Raw genomic sequence first — 20,393 nt, forward strand, 5'->3', positions numbered from 1 at the left:
TTTCTAACAGTTCCCTGTTTTATTGCAGTACATCAAAGTAGGTTAATATTAAGTGTGTTACCAACATAAAATATTGGTGGTAAGTCATTTTTACATTGTTGACTGTTCCACCTTAAATATTTCTGTGCAAAAGAATCTACATCATTGTTCTGTAGCAGAGAATCTCTTACAATGTCCCCTACAACATTGAGGGCATTAAACAAAAGAGTGAGAAGAGGCAAAAAGCAGAATCTTTCCCCCACACGCACACTTGTCAGCTTTTATACTCTAAAACAAAAAAAGTGATTACATCTATGCCATGCAAAACTGTACAATAATATTACAAGGAAAAACCTAAAAAACATATTTAAAAAATAAATGATATGAAACTGTCATACATAAAAAGGCAGGTATAGCAACACTGGTTTGTTTGTGGATTTCTTCCCTGTAGCTGACTGTCTTAAATGGAGAATGAAAACAGGTTGTACTGAGCTGCAGCTGGAATGAGAGGAGCTGGAATTCAGACTGGAAAGCCTGCAGCAGAGCTGCTTCTGGGGGTGTTTATCAAATAAACTGGGAACACAAAGTGCACAGAAGGGTGCATGCTGTGTTAGTGCAGAAAAGTTGTCCCATTTCCTCCATGGAATGGACTCGTATTAACAAAAGAACCCACAGCAGAATTGCTGTGTGCCACTTGAATTCTCAGACTAAGGCTCAGGAGCTGTGGGTACTTGCACTGCAGTAAGTTTTACTTCAATACATTTAACTTTAATGCATTCATTTAAAATTAAACAGCATTCATAAAATGGAAAATAAACCCTTTTTCCACGCAAGAGCATGTTTGTCCTTTCATTCAGGGTCTGGCCATGCAAAACAACACAGGGCCAGAATCTGGTTCTGTGTTAATAATCCAACTGGTCTATTTGGAAAGGCTGACACACTGTGAACCAGCTAGGTGCAGTTACACTACATTTCTATAAATAAGCTATGCTTTTTGGACTTTTTTAGTATGGCAAGACCCTTAACTTCCCTCTGCCATATACCTGAGAATAACACACCTGTGTTGTAACTTATCAGAATCAAATCAAAAAGAGAACATTCCTGACTCAGTTTTGAAACTCATTTAAATGGGCAAAATGCATATTCATAACAAGCCACAGCAATTAATGGAGGGGAAAAGAAGCAACTACTTCACCACAGTCTCAGGAATGTTTTTTTGAAACCACCAGCTGTCTTCTACAGGCCAAAGGCAAGAGAGAAGAGAGTACTGTAACCCTGCTTTTGGGTTTATGAAATGTGGGAGGAAGCCATATACCTGTGTGTGCACATGTGCAGGGGAAAACTATTTACCAAACCTATTCCATCCTATAACCTGGAATCCTTAGTAGCTGCCTGAATCTGTTCAGATCCTTGTTGCCATCAAAAGAGAGAAAAAAAAGGCAAAACCCCAACAACCCATCTGTTCAAGCACTGTCAAAAATGCAAACACACACCTTCAGTCTCAGCCAAAAGGAGAAAAAAACCAGCTAGATACACATCCTGTGTGCAGAGAACATGTGCCACAGTCAGGAATTCAGGGGGAGATTTTAAGCTCCCAGAACAAAATGCAGCCCTCGACCTGTGAAGTTGAAGCAGTGCTACAACAGTGCAAAGAAGCAAACATCAAACCTCAGGAGACAATTGCCTTGGAGATACCAGTCAAGAGTCTTACAGTTCAAATGACCAAGTTACTTTTCCTAAGCCCAATGAGTCTTTAGAAAGCTCAGCTGCAGTATGCATACCAACAAAAAGAGATGAGTGTGGTTTCAAATTGAGTCTGTAACCAAATGGTCCCCAAATATATAAAATTATTAAAGTCCTAGGACAATTTTTCTCTTTTCAAACAAGTGATGTGGTCATTTGCTTTTCAACTGAGAGAACAGTTGCTGTTTCTCTTCTGAACAAACACGTATAAAAATGCACAGGACCAAACTAGTGAGTAAATAAATCCTAGAGAAGACTGCTGAGGCTTGGACATTGTGTAGTGTACAAACAGTGTGGGCCTGTGGAGCTCTCATCCTCTGAACTTAGTGTTGTAACACAGCTGACCCATGTTCTGCCTGAAGATGCCAGGGGTAGCTATCAATAGACTGCAGGCACTGGAATGGAGTAAACACAGGAGTTTACTCAATTTAATTGTTTGCTGCATGGTGGCTCTTTGGGTTCCATTTTCAGATAGAGCTTTAGCACAACTGTGGGAAAAAAAAGTCCATGGAAAACGATCCTGTGACCCTCTCTCAGGGGACTGCCATGCAGGCTGCTCTGTCTTTAATGACTACCATTTAAATGCCTTCTCTCAACATCAAAATAAGATTATTATTTAAATACAACATACAGTAAATACAAAACTAGTCTGCAAAGGCTTTGAAAAGTGTGTGGACATGCTTCACCAAAACAAGGGAATTGTGGGGAAAAGCAGTGGCTATACTTGAAGCAATATGCAGCCTTTAAAAAGAAGCTGATGTGCAATTTCAATAATGCCAATAATGCCCTGCCTATCTGTCCCTCAGAAATACATAAACTTTTCTGGGAAGAGTTACTTTCAGATGCTTTGCTGTTTGCTAAAGCTTTTAATTTCAAATGCCAGGCTTGCAAAAGTAGTAGGTTTGAAGTGAAAACAAACAACACAACCAGCTTGCTACTCTGAAATACCCAAACAGGAGAGAGACAGGCTTTTGATATGATGGTTTGTACAATAATTTCTTGAATTCCTGTCCCAAAATAACACTGAATGAGCTTAAACTTGGATAAGCCTCTTGATTCAGAGTGAAAGAGAAATCTTACCTAGGAGACCCAGCATGATTAAATGGATTAGATGATCTGTGTCTTGTTCCCTATGTCACATTTAGATCATACCTGGAGATTACTGTACATGGTTTGAACTTACCTACAACTTCTATTAGGGAAGACAGAAACTGCAAAACTCCAAACACCTCTGTGTGGGTGAAACTCTACATAACTGCTGACTGCAAGAATACAGAATGGTTTAATGAGAGCCATAACAAGTTTCTGAAACCCACAAACCCCAATATTCTAAATACAAAAAGCCCTTATGTGTTTGAGTATGGTCATAGTATGAAGTCAGCAACAATATTATTGGGAAGAGAGGCTCATCCCGAATGAAAAGCACAATCTGCCTTGCTAACTGAAGAGAAGAAACATCTTCCTCTTACCATACAGCTGTGTATCAGTTTTTCATTTATTCTGTCGACTGGGTGACCACTTCAGCTTTTTATTTATTTTTCCAACTTCAGCAGGCTTTGCCTTCCACTGCAATACTTCCTGCCCTCCAACCTGCCCTGCTTTTGGAACCAAACAGCAGGTGAGCACATAGAAACAACTGCAAATTGCACAAACCCACAGCACAGGTAGGGGGCAGAGGAAAGCCAACCTTGCCAGTGCAGCAGTTGTGGGTCACCAGGCATCTCTGACTACCACAGTGTGAACAGTGTGAGGTCAGTCTTCAAGGTTCTTTGTTGCTACAGTGACAGCAAAGCCAGCCACAGCCAGCTTTGGGCTAAGGGCACTCGTTTGGCTGATGTGTATTAGCAAACAGGATTTGGTAATGATAGCAAGTTTGCTGCTTAGGGATGATCAAGAGGATGTGGAAGACTGCTCCCTTCAGAGTTAGACCTGCTGAAAGGCTGAGCCAGGGAAACAGTTTTCCTGCTGAATCCAGCTGCACTGAGCTGCCTTGATGCCTGAAGCACCTCTGCTGTAGCTGCTGCAAGGCTCCAGCTCACGGGTGGCACGCACAGAGCCAGGGCAGCCTGTGGCTGCTGGGACAGGGCCTTGCTGCCAATTGCTGCTGTTTCTGAGAAGGATGGGGACTACCAGGGAAGTAGGAACTACAGCTTGAGTTCTGCTACAGCCAGAAAGAGAGAAGTGTTGTGAGAGCACTGCAGTGCACGGCAGTGCAGCGAGCGCTGAGCACACGGAATCTCTGTCCTGTGGGAGGTTTTAGCCAGGCCTCCAAGTCTGTAAATCACCGAGCAGGAAAACAGGGACAACACAAATCTTAAATTAAAGGCTCTTTAAATAAGCATCCATCTTCTGCTGCATACACAATGCTTTTTTTCTTTGAATATATACATACGTATTTTACTCTAACATCTGCATATTTATTTAAACTCTGTACTGTAGTAAAATATGCATCATTTTAATCAATAAGGATTTGCTGGCGACAATCAGATTGACATTCAAACGTGGTGGCTGAAAGCTTTTATGTGCCTCTGACATACTGATCATTTCCCATGGAGGGGAAGGGGTCTCTGTGCTACTTTTGTACAGTACAATGAGCTATTGTATGAAAACAAGATCCCTCTGAATTTTCTCTTGTTGATACTGGTCTGGTCTACTTAATGCTACAGTTTGGGGAGTGGAAGGGGAGTGGGATAAATATGTCTTTAAAAATGAAGCAGCTGTAACCACAAAAATGAAACCAATACTAATACAAATCTACAGCATCTGATATTTACCAACACCCTAGCTTTGCTCATTTGCTGCTGTCAGATCTGGGGAGGTGAGGCAATGCCGAACGGTGCTGAAGGCGACCAGCTTTTACCTTCCTCTGTGCCCCACTCCCAGATCTTTTTCAGACAGGGAATGGGCAGGGTTAGGAGGATGAAGGTGAGAACTGGAGCAAGTGAAGGGGACAGCCATGGGGACAGCAAGCTGATGTGATGCCAAATCTGAATGCTGAAGCAGTTCATGAGTCCCAACTCACGTGGTCAGAGCTCTCCAGGGAGAGGCTCTTGGTCTTGTGAGGAGAAACGGGGCTGGGAGGGCTGCTGAGGTTGGAGCTGTTCGATGCTGTCGAGTGTCTTGGAGAGTCAGAGTCCTGCAGCCCAGAGACACACAAGAACACCAGTAAGTAACAGGATAACAAGTTTGGGGGTGACAGAGTGTCTCAGCAACAGTGGCTGGATTGAAAAGCCTCTGGGGACTTTGCTCGTGTCCAAAAACACCGAGGGATCTTTTTTGCTCACAGTTTCCAAGAGACCTGAGACCTCTTTCAGGTCACTTTTCTTTAAGCGGGAGTAAGTGATACGGACATAGGGACACAGCACCACTGGAATTCTCGAAGTCTGTGTGTTACCAAGGGCTGAGTGTGCAGCTTCAGGCTGCCTGTGAAGATACAACAGCTCCTGCCTTCTCACAGATTATGATCAAGATGCTCTTGCACTAAAATGAGAAAACTTTGTGGCATCATCACAGCTCCCTCTTCTGTGTCAGCCCCAGGGTATCAATTCAAACATCTTCTCGAGTTACTTGGATTTTCCAGAGTACAGCAGAATGCAACTCTGAGCCTGAATTTGGGCTGACAGCTGCCTTCCAGCTTCCACTGGCAGGACACATTAAGCACCATGAAAAGCCTGTGTGATCTCTCAGTTTCACACTCTAGTAAGAAAATGGGGAAGTTGGGGACGTTTCGCAGGTCAGCTTCAGACTGAACCCTCCCATGTAAAACATTCTTGGCTGGAGGGACTGAGTTTAGCACTGGGCAGGATTTTAGTCCTATAATAATGACAGTCTCGACTGCACAGAACAGAAATTATTAAATCCAGTTCCTGCTCTAAATTAAATTATAATTCCTAAATTACTTTGTTAACTTCTGAGCACAAAATGTCTCCTGTGAATGGTTGCTAAGACAGCTTATGAATATTTGCACTTTAAGGTCAGAAGGAATACCAGCACTTCAAGCTGTGATATGTCACTACTGGGCTGGTGTTTGGTGGAGCCTTGCTACCCACACATCTCCGGGTAAGGAACACAGAGAGCATTTTCTGCATGGTAAATACCGGACCAGAGCTGACACTTTGTAGCTTGAACTACAGGAAATCCATCTCTCCACTGTCAGCTACTCCCAAACTTGTAGCCAAGCCCATGACAGGTTGAAGTGCCCCATCTGCCCCGAGGTGTCTCTGCTGCTGCTGTCACCCACCTCTCTCTCGTAGTCCCTTGTGGGTGCATCGCTGCCCTGGTCCAGGCCCCCCGAGGACAGGGAGCCGTCGGAGGGCGATGCCATGGGCTGGCGCTTCGCTCCATAGCTCCCTCCCGAGAATTCCCTGCGCAAAGCGCTGCCGTTCTGTGCAGACGATCCTGCAGAGAGGAATCAAACTGTTACACGCCCCACTCCGCACACCAGGAACTAGCTCAGCTGCTTCTCTGGCTAGTTCTGCTTTCCTGCAGTGTGTCTCAAGGTCCCAAGCTCATGGCTTGCAGGCTGAGGTGGCTTTTATCTTGTCTGCAGTTCTTGGGGATTGTCCAATCCCTCCCTTGGCCACACTTTACTTTGGTCACTGTGCTCCCAAAAAAGGTGGCAGTTGTAGAAACAGCTGTGGTGGCTAATTCCAGTGGCCTCTTCCATTCCAGCAGCCAGTTCTCTACTGCTTTATCTTTGCATTACTGGCAAGAGAGGCATCAAGATCTACACACAGCTCAGCAACAAAATTAATAACCTGTGAACAACTTGCCACGGACTTAAAACACTTGAGCAGGAGCAAAGCAGCCTCAGGGCTAAAAATGTAATCTGAATTCTAATATCAATTAAAAAAAACCTGACAAACTACAAATGTGGGACTCTCAAAAGCACTACCTGCTTATTCATGTGCTCCTTTGAAAGCAAGGTAGTGATGCTGTGATGCTGGCCCTCAGCAGCAATGCAGTCAGCCATCACTTTGGAAAATCCATGCAGCATGGACAGAGGCTACTGCAGGCAGCCCTTTCCCTGAAACACTTGTGCCCAGCCCCCAAAGCAGCAGAGCTGTGTTGGCTTACGTGCTGCCAGCCCGCTGCTGGCGCTCATGGATCGCCCCGGCTCCGTGCGGGATTTGGCGATCGACGGGATGCTGACGGAGCCGCTGAACACCGTCCGGCTCTCCTGGGGCCGAAGGTTCTGAAATGCACACACACACCACATGTTCACTTACCCACTGCTGGCCTCACCTGGCAATTCTGTGCTGTAAGGCCCCACAACACGTTAAACCCCCGACCTTACCAGGGCTGGGTATCTGGGCAGCAAGTCAGCAAAAATTGCAAAATAATATTCTGCAGTTTAGTGCAGAGACCGGCAGCACACGCAACGCAGCAGTCAAGTGCTGAATTACATGGACAAATGCAGGCAACTGAAAGAATACATGGAATAATTCCAGAATTTCCCTGAAAGGATGGTTTGCAAGCCTAATTAAGCTGCTGTAGATATATTCAAGTTACACTGTGTAACACCTTCTTTCTGAACACAAGCTTCCAAAGATCTCATTACAATTTCTCTTTGATGCCATCGTTCGTGCCATAATTGTATAAACTGATATAATATCTAGGTTAAACCCTAATGCTTTGCAGAGGTATGAATAGATAGTGGATCAATCTGTATAGTAATTATTCATGAAGTTCCAAAGGTGTTAACAGCATCCCTCCAAACCTACACCAGATGAGCCAAAGTGAGAAGCAGCCTCCTCTTTCCAGCCTGCACAAAGAGAAGGACCAGAGCACATGCCACTGTTTTGCTACATATTTTGATTATTGCTCCTGTTTTGAATCCTGAGAGTTCCAGTGTAATTTTTCTAAATTAATCAGTTACTGGACTGAAGTGGTCCTTTACTGAGGAGCTAAAACCACAATTTCCCTACTTGGATATCGCAGCTCCTCAAAGATAAATTGTCTTTAAAAGAAGGTGAAAGAGTACTTTGAAATGAGTTCTGTGAGATTTTATTTCTGCTTCTGTTAACCTACAGCTGTCCTCAGGGGAGAAGACTTCTCAGACTATTTGGCCCCTCTCTCTGTATATGAGCTGGCTTCCTAGCCCAGAGGGACTTGCCCATGTGTGTCATTTAGCTCTGGCTAAATATGAGACCTTGTCCTGCTCATCAACAGAGTGTGATTTGCACTATTAAGACAATACCATTAACTGGAATTAGGTTCAGGGAACCTTCACAGATGCACATTGCAAAGGAACTGCAGGTAGCTGTAAGAATTACCTCTCTTATCCTTTACAGTCCCCCCTCTGCAATAACTGTTCATCTCTTCCTATTTATATTTAATTATTTTCCCATCCTCACACTGAGATGAAGTAGCCATATATAAAACAATAGTTGCAATTGCAGTGCTTCTTTAAACTAGGGTGTTACAAAAATTTCAGACCAGAACAAAGATTCCACCCCCACAGGGATATTCTCAGAGAACCTTGGTGCTACCAATGTCTCTATCTGTATTTTAAAATGGGTAATTAAACTGAGGCTTTGTAAGGAACAGATTTTATACAGGTCAGACTTCATCAGATAAATTTTACCAACCTGCTGCCAAATCCAGTCTTACAATGATCCTTGGAATCATTGCTCTGACAGGTCTCTTTCATCTTACAAGCAACCCCTGGCTTTTCATTCTCCCAGGGTGCCAGAAATGGCTGATTTTTAATGTGCAGCAAATAAGAACTACAATCTCTCATCTCTTCCCAGATCTCTTACAAACACCAGCAAAAGAGAACCAGAGACCTTACCAATGAAAAAGCCCTTTTTACTTCTCCTTTCTTCCACTGCTGCACCATGAGGATTTATACCTAAAGGCTTAAAAGTCTCTTAAAATATTTGTGGAATTAAATTGCTGTCTCTTGCTTAGCTTGCCCCTTTCTTTTTTTGTTTTTAAATGTGAATAACCAGCCTACTTTGTAATACAAAATACTGAGCTCCTGCTTTTTCCCCATACAATAAACTGAGATGCAAAGTTTGAACATCCTGGCTGTACCTAGACCATGGAGGCTCACTCCCCTGATGATGCACAAAGGAACTGAGGGGCTGAGGAATGAGTTACTGCTGTGTTTTGAGAAAGAAAGGAAAGCCAAGTGCAGCACCATGTGTGCACTGGGTTTAGTACACTGGGGGTGCAAGGCTGCTATAAACCTACAGTGGTTCATTCTGCAAAGAGAACGATTATGTTTAATGATAGGGTGATTAACCTCCTTCACAGTGACTGAACAGACAACATACAGGCATCAGGGGAATGAGGGAATGGGTGGGTGCACAAAAAGACTCATTTTTTTAACAGTGTGTTCTAAAGATGATTATTTTTTGTGAGCTCAGTTCGCAGCGTCCATGTAATTCCTTGTAGAAAGTCTCTCCACAAAGCAAATCTTTCATTGTTCTTTGTTCTAAAAATAAAACAAGCACATGCCAGGGATGCTGGCATTTTGGACCAAACCTCCTGGAAGTGGTGTGCACAGGATGCAGGAAGGGAATTCAAAGGAAAATAAACGGCAGTTATTAGCGGTAGTTACAAAGCAGCACAATCCAGCAGGTTAAAAACACAGAAAACAAAAGGAAACCTGAGCTTGCTTTACTTAGAGAGACAAAAACCCCTCATTTCGAGCAACAATTCAAATCCTAGCAGGAAAATTCATCCCCACTGCTGGATCAAACAGAGAAAGATGAAAGAAGCGGGGGCAAAAGCAGCAGCAGAGAAGCTGCTGCTAAGCAAAGTGAATCACTGTGAAATAGGGTGAGAGGTCCAGACAAGTTGGGTGCATCCCATTCCAGAGCCTCTGCTCCTGCTCCAGCTGCTCCCTGGGCACCTTCTCCAACACTGGGATGAGGAACAAGGTCTGACTGGACAGGTACAGCACCCACAGGAATTGCTCTGCCTCTGTTCCTCTGTCCACTGTGCTGCTTGTTCTTGTTTTGGGGTTTGTTTTTGTTTTAAAATAGTGCTCTGTTCATCACACTATAAAACTCAGCTTTCAACTCTTCCATGAAATAATATGGCAGACTCTAAAAGCCTACTTCAGCAGGTCATTTTCAAATTCCCCTATGGATTCCACCCTGTCTTGGTTCCAGTATCTAGTCCTACATGGGACCACGGCACTCTTCTTGCACTAAAATCTCCAAACATAAAGGGAGGACGGACAGACATGAAACCAAACTCACAGCCTGGCTTTCCATACAGCTTCCAGCACCTCTACCCTCAAGCCACAAAGTAGATAAAAACTTTTCCTCAAACAAGACTAAACCTCTAGTGCTCTAAGGAGCTAAAAGGGCAGTATTTTGACATTCCAGGTTGCCCACTCCACCTTTTTCCCCTCCAATTTATGCTAGGAGGCTGCAACATTAGGATGAAGGATGCTCCTAAAGAAAATCTTGAGAGTTATTGTCTGAAGCACCAGGGGTCACTCCTCACTGGTCCCAGGCAGACTACTCACATGAGAAAGGGAAGGTAGAGGGAGGGTCACAGTCCGGTGATACATCGCTGCATATCAAACACAGACAATTTTATAGTACAGTGGATTGAAACAACCCAGTTAACAACCAGAACTGAAATACAGCTTCAGTGACCCTATAATAACCCTCTAGGAGAGAAACAGCTTTCAATTCAAATTAACAGTATTTTTTTTTTTTTTCATTTCAACAGAGCATTCCTCTTGTGTATTAATGGCTGTGACAACTGGGACCTCACAGCAGCGACACAAGACCATGCATGTAACCAGTCAAAGCTCAGCTGTGCAAATTGGTTTTGGAGACATATGGAGGAGATTTCTTTTTCTCCTGCATTCTTAAATTCTGCCTAGTGTTGGATGCAGGTATGTTTCCAAAACCTTCCCAGTGATAGGGCTCCAGCACAGCAGCCCAGAGGCACTTGAAGCAGCCTGGCAATAAAGGTTTGCCAGAAATCAAGAGCAATGTTCCCATGACAGCAATGGGCATGGCCTGGACCCACACAAAGCCTGAGCAAACAACAGCATCACACACATCTACCTACAGGTTCTTCCTGATTTATCTGTCCCAGGCAGAGCTGCAGGCCCCAGCATGGTACACAGCTGTGATGCACTGCAGGTACCTTTGTGCCTGCTTCACTTTGGTTTGTATTTCTATATTTCTACAGGACACAGCAACCCCCAGGTAGGCAGACCTGGATGCACAATGCAAGAAAAAAAGGCAAGACCACTTCTATCCCTCCAATTTACATTGCTACTGGAAGGATGCCTACAGAACAGCATCCTACCTCAGCCTCTGCCTAAAAACAACAGGATTAAGAGGATCTACATCAGCAAGTTGCCATAGCTTTAATTTCTACCCTGTTTCTACATGTTCTAATTTCACTTATTTACTTTAACCTAGAAACTGCTTGAAACATTATCTGTGTCTGTCTCTCTCCATCTGTGTACAGTAATGTGCATAAATTCTCACATTCCACATGAATTCATCATAAACAAACAGCCTGAAAGCTTGGTCCAACACCAAGCAGATCCAGAACCTCTTCCTAAATTCAGCCTGGTATGCAGCACTTTGACTGCTGGAGGATGAACACTGTGGAACAGAGAACTTATCATTCAAAATTCCCACATCCTTCCTGGTGATTAAAAATATTATTCTCATAGCAAAAGGTTCAGCCCAAACTTTTCTTTTTTCTCTGAGGCCACAAAGTGTCTGTTTCTTGGCATGTCAGAGCAGCGGGAAGAGCCCAGCTGACAGCAGAAAGTAAATTGTCTGGGACAAACGGGAGGGGAGGGGTGAAGGAACAGCTTACAAGGGGTTTTCTCCCACGTTAATAGCCAGGCAAAAGGAAAACCACACAGTGTTAGTAGAGTGAACACCTGACTCAGCCGTTCATACCCTCAGAGTGACAAAGTCTGGAGTACCGAGGACAGAGCGTGGAGACGGGGAAAATGCAGGGTGTATGGAATCGTAAGAGAGGAATTTTTCAGCTGAATTAACAGTCATGTGGTAGATGTGCTCAAAGTTGCTCGGAGAGGAGATCAGACGGGAGTGATGATGAGGGAATTGATAAGGGGAACGCTGCTATCAAAGACAACAGAGAGAGAAAGCAATGAAGGATGGTTGTACAGGTTACACGGGCACCAGCAGTTCCACAAGAGCAGTGAAACACAGAGCAGGGACAGCAGACAGCAAACCCTGCTGGCTGTCAGCACACAGGGTCTGACACTGCCACCCCCAGGCCTCTGAGCACCTTCCTGACACAGAGTCTGATGGGCCTGCTGCCCTTGCTGCTGCTGCTAAAACATTAGAAACAAATAAAACTTTTAACTCATTGGGAATTGATTCTAATATTTATTATTTTTTGATATTTCAAAGAGCACCACAGTTGTAAAAGGTGCTTTACAGACAGTTGAGAAGCATCAATTCCCTGCCTTGAGGAGCTTACAATCTAAAATAGATATAACACAAACAAAGGAAGGTGAACACAGGTGAGGTGGTGTGGGGAGAAGAAAAGATGAGCATACAGAGCAGTTAGAGATCATTAAGAGATTTCCTTCTGTTATTCATGCATTTTAGTGATTCCATTAAAATTATCACCCGTACAACAAACACAGAGTATTTCCAACAGGAGGGAACAGTGTTTTGACAGGGTGGGGACACAGGCTGTGTGGGAAGGTGAAGGGGTTAGTGTCAGAGCACTGGGACAAGTATCTCTCTGCAGACAGGTGACCAAGGCCCACCTCCTGCTCCACACTGGGTTAAACCCAACAGTGCCGAGGGGACCTGGCACTGCCACTCCTGCTCTGTAGAGGATGAGGCCCTTCCTCAGCACAGAAAGTGTGAAAGCATTGGGAAATAGGTCAGCTGAGCAGAGTGCTCCCAAAGTGTGACATAAAGAAGGAGAGGGGAGAAATAACCCTGCAAATTAAACAGGAATGGTTTCTAATTCATCTCTACAGAATGTGCTGACACAAGTGCTCGTAAAATTTAAAGTCATCTAAATCCAGATTTAATGGAAGAGATTTTCAAGGCTTGGTTTCCCTCCCTGTGTCATCTGTACCTGCTCAATCAGCCTGCAGGGGGCTGGTTTCCTATGGACACCAGCAAATCAGAACACTTCTTCTCCTTTCTAAATTCTAAGTTCCTCTTCCCCTCATCCAACTGATTTCATCTCCTTAAAACAGATATTTCCGAGTAACAGTAGAAATGTTAGGACTTAAAATATAAAATATGGTAAAAATATAATTTACCCCTCCACTAAACCTAAGGCACTACTTTTTGTATGTGGAAAGTATTAAAGTCTGGAAGAACATTAAGTCACATCCCAATACATATTATATCAAACATTATTGTTACTGTTCTCTTCATTTCAGCTGGTAAAATCCAACTTTTTTTTTTTTAAAACACACGGTTATTATGAGGCTTTGCCTGTTAACCAAAACATCAATTACCACATTATGGCATATAAGACATAATATACATTAAATTGTTCTTAATAACTTTAGCAGCATCTAAATATCAGTACAAGAAGCCACCATTCCAAAATGGTCCAGGACAGCAGACTTTGCTGATGTCTCTGCTCACAACAGAGAATTGGCAGCAAAGCCAGCTACATTCCTAAAAGCCAATAAGGGAGATATGGAAGTCTAAAACCACAAGCTAAAAAGCAGAGGGTAAGCCAGCTGCAGATCATGAAAATATTTAGCCAGCATTCATGAATGTGAGAAAGCCACGATATGGCAACATTTTAGAAATGATACTCCATGGAACTTTCTCCATAGACTCCACCATTAGATGCATGCATGGGGTTCCCATTTTCTTTAAAGAATACCAAATATAGATAAATATTCATTTACTCTAAAAGTTTCTCAATTGAAACAAGCAAAGCTTCACACATCATCTAGAATGGAAGTAGAATGGCTCATGTATAATGAGGTCAAACTGAAGCATAATGTTCAAATATAATGGCAGTCAAGACCAGCTTTTGTATATAAAAATACTTAGGCATGCAGAATATGAAAGCAAAATCAATCCTGTACATCTGATGTACACAGAGAGGTGGTCTGTGCTGCAGTAAGTGCAGTTCCAGATTTCAGATCTTCACTACAAAGGAGCATCCACGATAAAGTGGCTTCAAGGGACAAGAGGGCAGAAGGGAGGCCAGACTGTACGGCCAGGTTAATTGGTGACAGGCTGCTAGGGAAGAAAAACATGTAAACAAATAAGTTTGGGGATACACTAACAGGAACCATTCTAAATTGTACAGAACAAGACAATGACTCAGATGCACAGCAATAAAACACAAAAATGTTCTGATTACTGCTCTGCTAATAGGAAACAACAGCTTCTGGTTTCTGTTGTGCTGCAGCTCACAAACTTATGTGCCATAGCCAGACCATGAGTGCTCACCATGAAGAAAAGAAGGATGCAAATTTACAGTTGCCTGAAACCTCCTAAATCTGATCTCTCTCTGAGCCTTGGGCATGGCTCTGCCCAAACAGCAGGGCTCTGCTGAAGTCAAGGGAGTGCTCATGGAGAGAACAGTGTGGGACTAGGCCAATAGAATGCAACTTCCGACAAACACATCAGAGTGTCTGGTGCACACCAAGAAAACTGGAAAACACTGGAAAACAATACACAGAGAAAGCAACTTTCCCCCTTGTGTGGCTGCACCAGCAAGGGCAAACAAACAGGTAGATATGTTGAATACAAACAGGCACCTGATTCAATACATCAAATAGAGCAAAAGAGTTTAAAACACTCCCTTCCTTCTGATTACAACACAAATTAAACTCTCTACAGCTGGCCTTTTAAAAGACATCATTAAAACAGTGGTGGGCAGAGAGCAGGCAGGCTCTGCACCTACCAGGCCAGGCTTAGAGCAGCACAAGTACAGGTCTCCTCCTGCCCACAGACACAGCCCAGCCCAGCCATCAAGGTCCAGCACTACCAATTCTAACTCTTGCTTCTCTCAGTTCTTGGCATTTCCCCTTAAAAAAGGCAGTGGGGTTGAAGAGCTTAGTTTGTTTCTGATTCTCGCTGCATCTGTGAAGTGAGTATGTGTACATTAGTTAATAAACACATACAATGAATAAATACCAATACATATATAAAAAACTGTCCTTTACTTTATAAAGCACACAGATGTGTGCTGGATAAAAGCTGGGCTGAGCTGGCTATTTAGCTTCTGACAATCTCATTCAACACAGAGATTAAAACATCTATTCTCTATTAAAACCTATTTATACCTAAGGATCTTTTAGCCCATACAACACTATACTGACTTCAGTGAAAGCTCATGCTGGGTTAAAAATTTCTTATTGGTAGATCCAGCCAAATTTGAAGGTGCCCAAATAAACCAGAAGAAACTACAAATGAAAATCCTCACTCCACTCTTTCATGCACTTTCTGCATTCCAACACCCCATAAAAAGTGAAGCTGTACCACCTACAATTGCTACAAAGAATTTGAAAAGACTATTAGCTTTGCACTGCTTGCTAGTTTGTTAAAAATAAACACTTTCTCTTCTGAACCACACTAATCTACTAAAAAAAAAAAAAAAAAAAAAAAGATGCTCCAGCTGCAAAATCAGGACACATGCTTAGCAGCACAGAAATCCCCCAGCTTTTCACCTTTTGAGAATAAGGTATGAAACTGGTGAAACAATTCTATGTCCTGGAAAAGGAACCACCATACAAATGAACTGTACACAGGGTTGGATGATTACTCTTTACCTTGTGTACTGATTCTCCAGGAACATCCTCTGTTTCCATGCCCTCTTCTGATTTTAAATTTCTTTCCATTAAACGTTAGACTCTACATATAACCTCAAATGCCCACACAACTCCTTTTCTTCTATTTTTGTGCCTGAGAAACAAAGTTCTTAGTCTGGAATGGACTAAATGAGAACTCAGTCCAGGCAAATACCTTACAGGAAGCTTTTGGAAAAGAGAAAGCTGCCTGGACTGAAGTAGCTCTTGACAGAACATTTATTTTCTAATTTCAAGTTACATTTTCAAATTCACACACTTCCAAGTCCCATGCTCAATGCAATTCTGTACCAATTCAGTTAGGAATACAAATACAACATGACATTGCAAGGAACTGATGGAAAAATACACAACAAATTTGCTTTGTCTTGCAGTGACATATATCCCAGCATTAAGATTGATACTTACTTGCAAAAAGGAGGTTTTAAAATTAACTTTTTAAAAAGAAGCTGCAGCAGTGGAACAAGTGCAGGAATCAACAATTGCACACATTTTCTAATTCTTCTCATCACTTTTAAGTGTGGAAAGGGACTCATGATTTTTTTTCAAAGCATCATATTGATTGGTAATAGCACAGTACCAGTCCTAACTTGAAACAGGACCTGTGAGCTAATACAAGGCAAGTGCAATTAGAATGGATTCAAAGCTGAAAGCCATTGAGAGATGACATTGTTGAAGAAATTATCTAAAAAATTCCCTTCTATAGATAGAATCATTCTTTGTTTTACACTTGTCAGATGTGGGGTTTGATTAAGAGTCCTTGCAGCTTTTGATTGCCATGAACTTTCAACTACTGATGGTGTGACACAGGAGGACTTTTGCTCTGTCTGTGGAGGTAGCAGATTATTTTCCCTGCTTAAGAAAAGCCACCAATATTCTAAAGAACTTACCAGAAATGGAGAAATGAAGAAAGGCTCTAATCTACATCCTGCCCTGAAGTAAATGATCATTCTGTGTCTAACATTAGACACATGCAATCTTGTATCCAGGTAAGAGAAAAACATACCTGTCAACATCTCTTAGATTTGCCCTGTGCTTTCTAGAAACAGTTCCTTCATTATGTGCTCATTTATAAAAATTATTATCATTTATAAAAACACACACATACAGTACTGGTTTTTTCTCATTACATCAAATATATTTGCTATTGAGAGGCTTCTAAGAGTCTGTCTAATACGAGCTTTCAAATAAACCAAACTGCAGGCTTTACAGTCAAAAGCAACATAAAATACCATTTGCTTCAAAAGTGAGGCAAAATGAGTATCCAAAGACCAGAGATTAGGTTCCTAAGCTCCTAAACTAGTGCAACTGCATAGTGCAGTTTATTTTCCATTCTTATTTTCATTTCCTTTGCACTTTTCAGCATCAGAAAATCCTAATTTCAGCATCTACTTCCTGCTTTCTGCACAAACTCCAAGCAGTAATGATGATCATTTTAGACAGCAGCTCTGTGCTAATGCCTGAGTCCTATGCTGGAATAAATTGCATCTGTTTTTATCATAACATTTCATCTTTCTTACAGTGCTAATTAGCATCTTTGAATCACATCTGTATCACTGCAGATGTGCTCAGAGAACAATACAGAACACATAAACACACAAAAGATGCTCAAGGTAGCTTGAAGCAAGCAGTATGGTACCTCTATGATCAAAGTATTAATTAGTCTTTAGCTCATCCCAGATTTCAGTAACTTCCAAGTGATTATTTCCTACATGAAGTTTTATGGAAATGAACAAGTGCTATTACACGTTTTCTTCCTCCATTTTTCAACTAAAAAAGGTTAGTTTTTATGCAAGAAGTTCTGTTTCACTGAGACTACTTAGTTTGGAGAGAACAGGAAAGATAGCATGTTTGGCATGGAAAGAAATTTGAGCAGTACACATGATTAAATTGCTACAGGAAAACAGGCTGTGAAGAAATAGGCTAAGTTGGTGCTAAAGATGGGAGAAGAAAAATGGAATTGAACTACAGTTCACTGAGAAGGGAATTTCTCTTCCCATATCCAAAAAAAATCATAGGCTCAAATAATGCAAATTTTGCTCCTTCATATGGGTCATAAAAATTATCATCAACACTGCTAGGCCAGCCTGTCTTAAAACTCCAGAGGCATTAGGCACTTCTGCTCCTCCTCCTCTATTAAATGCCTGTCATGCTCCTTGCTTGAATTTTATTACATGCAGCAGAGCATTTTTAGCTCCATTCCCCTCATTACACCGTTCCTGATAGGAAATACATCACTGATTATACATTGAAATTGCACTTGTTTTTCTCTCACTTATTTGCAGCCTCTGCAGCAGTCAGTCACTCTCACATATCCTTTTGTACTTACCATTGGGAGGTCTTTGAGAATCTGTATGCCATCTCCTGGACCCATATGTGCTATGTGGTTAAAATTAGTTGGGTTAGAAATTAACTTATTTCTCATTTCTGGATCGCGTAGCATCTCCCTAGAAGAGAAGATACTTTGTTTAGGTATTTCCTTTGAGGTGAGGATGGGCATTTATAAAATACATACAGCTTTGATTATCAGCTATTTTAAAATGGAAATTAACCTGTCTTTTCCTACCTAAACAATTCCATGAGTCTATGATTCTATTTAACCATGTTAACTGTGATAAACCCCTGCTGTCAGTACTGGTGTGGAGAAGGTTCCAGCTTGAAGAGAGGGCAAGGGGCCAGGATAAAAGAATGCTGTTTGCAGCCTAACAGCTCATGCCCAGTAGTTACTAACATTCACAGAATGAGCTGATAAAAAGCTCTGTAAGATGAGTAAAAGTCAAACTTACATTACAAAGTGGAGATGAAAATGAAGTATAAAATATGAAAATAGAATTAAAATAATACTGCAGTACCTTTCTCAGTCTGTGGTCAGTATTAAAAGCTCTTCAAAATGGCAAGGATGCATTTCAGAATTCAGAATAAATAAAATTTTAAAGAGACCAAATGTCAATCAACTCAGGAAACGCAAGAACAAGAAACGGTATTTTTTTCTCCACTGCATACAATTGTTACTTTCCTTAGAGCCAAAAAGAAAGACAAACTGGGAGCCAAGCAATGGTGCAAGATGTTGGAAATTAGAAAAGTGAAATACTCAGCTCTTGGAGTGTGGCTTAGCACAGTAGCAGGTCACTTCTAGTGAGTGACAGCAAAAGGTCAGTAACATCTTCTGCAAACACTGTGAGCAGTGCAGACCTGGTTTTGTTGCCAGTTAGGAAAGTATTTGTAACCTGCTAAACTCTCCCAACAGAAATACATCCTGAAGTCCTATGCCCCCCAAAGAGATGAGTTTTGTGAGCTTTATAGAAACTTTATGTAGTTAAATCCATAAATCAATGAAACAGATGTCCTGGAATACTGCTGAGAGGAGAATCTCCTTCAGAAAGAAAAGCAGAACCAGAGTCTGAGAGAAATTAATCCATATGCATAGTTAGCAAAGTAACCTCCTTTTGCAAAGTGTTTATTGGAGAACTTTACATATACACAGTGTATGTGCACACCTAGGCACCTGCATACATTATGTGGAGGCATGCATTCCAAATTACAGCTGTTACTAATTGTGCATCCAGTGCATATCCATATCCAATCCGGTATTAACACAAGTTAACAGAGAGCATTAACAGGGCAGAGAAGAGACAGGAACACTTGAATGGGCATTCCAGAAAGGCAGACAAGAAGCACGACCCTGGCATCAGTCACTGTCCGTCAGGGCCTACAGGCATGGACAGAGGACAAGTACAGGTGGAATACAGACCTCCTCTGCTGCATCCTCTCCTCCTCGGGCACGCGGAAGGAGTAGCGCCGCTTGTTGTTGATGTTCCGAACCATCTGCTTCCGGCTGTTGTCTGACGTCTCAGGCACCACCAGCTCATCCCCCTCTGAAATCAGCACAAAGATGGCAATGTGTTGGAGTCAGTGAGTCAGGGGTCTCTCTGAATTCTTCAGAGACAAATCAGAGTGCAGGGATTGAATTAAAGCCTATGGATGGACTGAAATATATTAAGCTACTCACACATAAAGTAGACATTTAAGTAGAAGTAAGTCAGTAATTTTAGGGTGAGTTCTAATGCTTTTAGTAAGTGAAAGGTTTCAAATGCCACAATAGCAGTGAGTGTTCTAGTGAAGGTTGAAACATACTGATATCTTCAGTAGAGGCTCCAGGCCCACAGTTGTAGACTTAGACATAATAGAGCTATAGTAAGAATACTGCTTACATTTTTCAGATAGAACAAGATAGATTGTATGTGTAGTGTTATACGTAACCTGGTGTGCTAAGAAACTAGAATTCTAATAGTTTAAGGAGTGGTGGTCCGAGTTTGTGTCTTAGCTTGTTGGAAAAATCCCATATAAGAGTATGTATTGGGAGAGTTGCTGCTTTTAGCCATCGTGGCTTCTAGTCACTTGCTTTTAGCCATTCGCTTAATGCTGCTGCTTTGCCATTGCTTTTTGCCATTGCTTGTCTGCTTACCTGTTGAGACTGATGTGCTTTGTAATAAGACATGCTTTGTAATAAATAACCTTAGCAACTATTAGCTGCTTTGCTTATTTAAGATAACCCGACGAAATAGGAGCCAAGAGCTCGGGAGTTGGTGCCTTAGAGCACCAGAGGTCGAAAGAACCTTCATAGGAATGCAGTGGGGCAGCTCCTTAGGTATTCATGGAGTTTCAACACTCTTTCTACCTCTGCTGGTGTTGGACACCACCCCTTTCCCATCAAACCTGAACAAACGTTCTTTGGTTTATGGGTTTCTTCGGCCACTATCTACTACTGTGTTATGTAGCAATGGCCTTAACCCTTCTTCACACGTGAGCTGTCACACCTGTGCTCTCAAAACACCACTGATGCATTCTTGGAAATAAACATTTTGGTGGGCAGGAAAGGAATCTGAGTCTCATCTCAAAA

At 42.2% G+C, this 20,393-nt stretch overlaps 1 protein-coding gene and 1 long non-coding RNA gene across 6 annotated transcripts in view; one reads left to right on the forward strand and one right to left on the reverse strand.

The window, feature by feature from the left end:
* The window catches only part of CDC42BPA (CDC42 binding protein kinase alpha), a 182,944-nt gene continuing 162,551 nt past the window's right edge, over positions 1–20,393 (reverse strand). For 3 of the 5 annotated variants that reach the window (XM_056488450.1, XM_056488448.1, XM_056488449.1), the window contains 5 exons: positions 19,245–19,368; positions 17,823–17,940; positions 6,799–6,916; positions 5,963–6,120; positions 1–4,858 (listed from right to left, as the gene is read on the reverse strand). In XM_056488450.1, the coding sequence (XP_056344425.1) occupies positions 4,727–4,858; positions 5,963–6,120; positions 6,799–6,916; positions 17,823–17,940; positions 19,245–19,368 (650 nt within the window). In that variant the 3' untranslated portion in view covers positions 1–4,726. Of the gene's footprint in view, positions 4,859–5,962; positions 6,121–6,798; positions 6,917–11,618; positions 11,805–12,085; positions 13,920–17,822; positions 17,941–19,244; positions 19,369–20,393 lie in introns of those variants that run through there. The other 2 variants (XM_056488452.1, XM_056488451.1) reach the window with 2 other exon arrangements.
* LOC130251642 (uncharacterized) lies at positions 4,821–11,636 on the forward strand. The gene is made up of 3 exons (XR_008840194.1): positions 4,821–4,887; positions 5,696–5,781; positions 10,417–11,636. It is a non-coding gene; the product is annotated as an uncharacterized LOC130251642 (long non-coding RNA).

The sequence above is a fragment of the Oenanthe melanoleuca genome, chromosome 3, assembly GCF_029582105.1.
Source record: "Oenanthe melanoleuca isolate GR-GAL-2019-014 chromosome 3, OMel1.0, whole genome shotgun sequence".
Classification (NCBI taxonomy): domain Eukaryota; kingdom Metazoa; phylum Chordata; class Aves; order Passeriformes; family Muscicapidae; genus Oenanthe; species Oenanthe melanoleuca.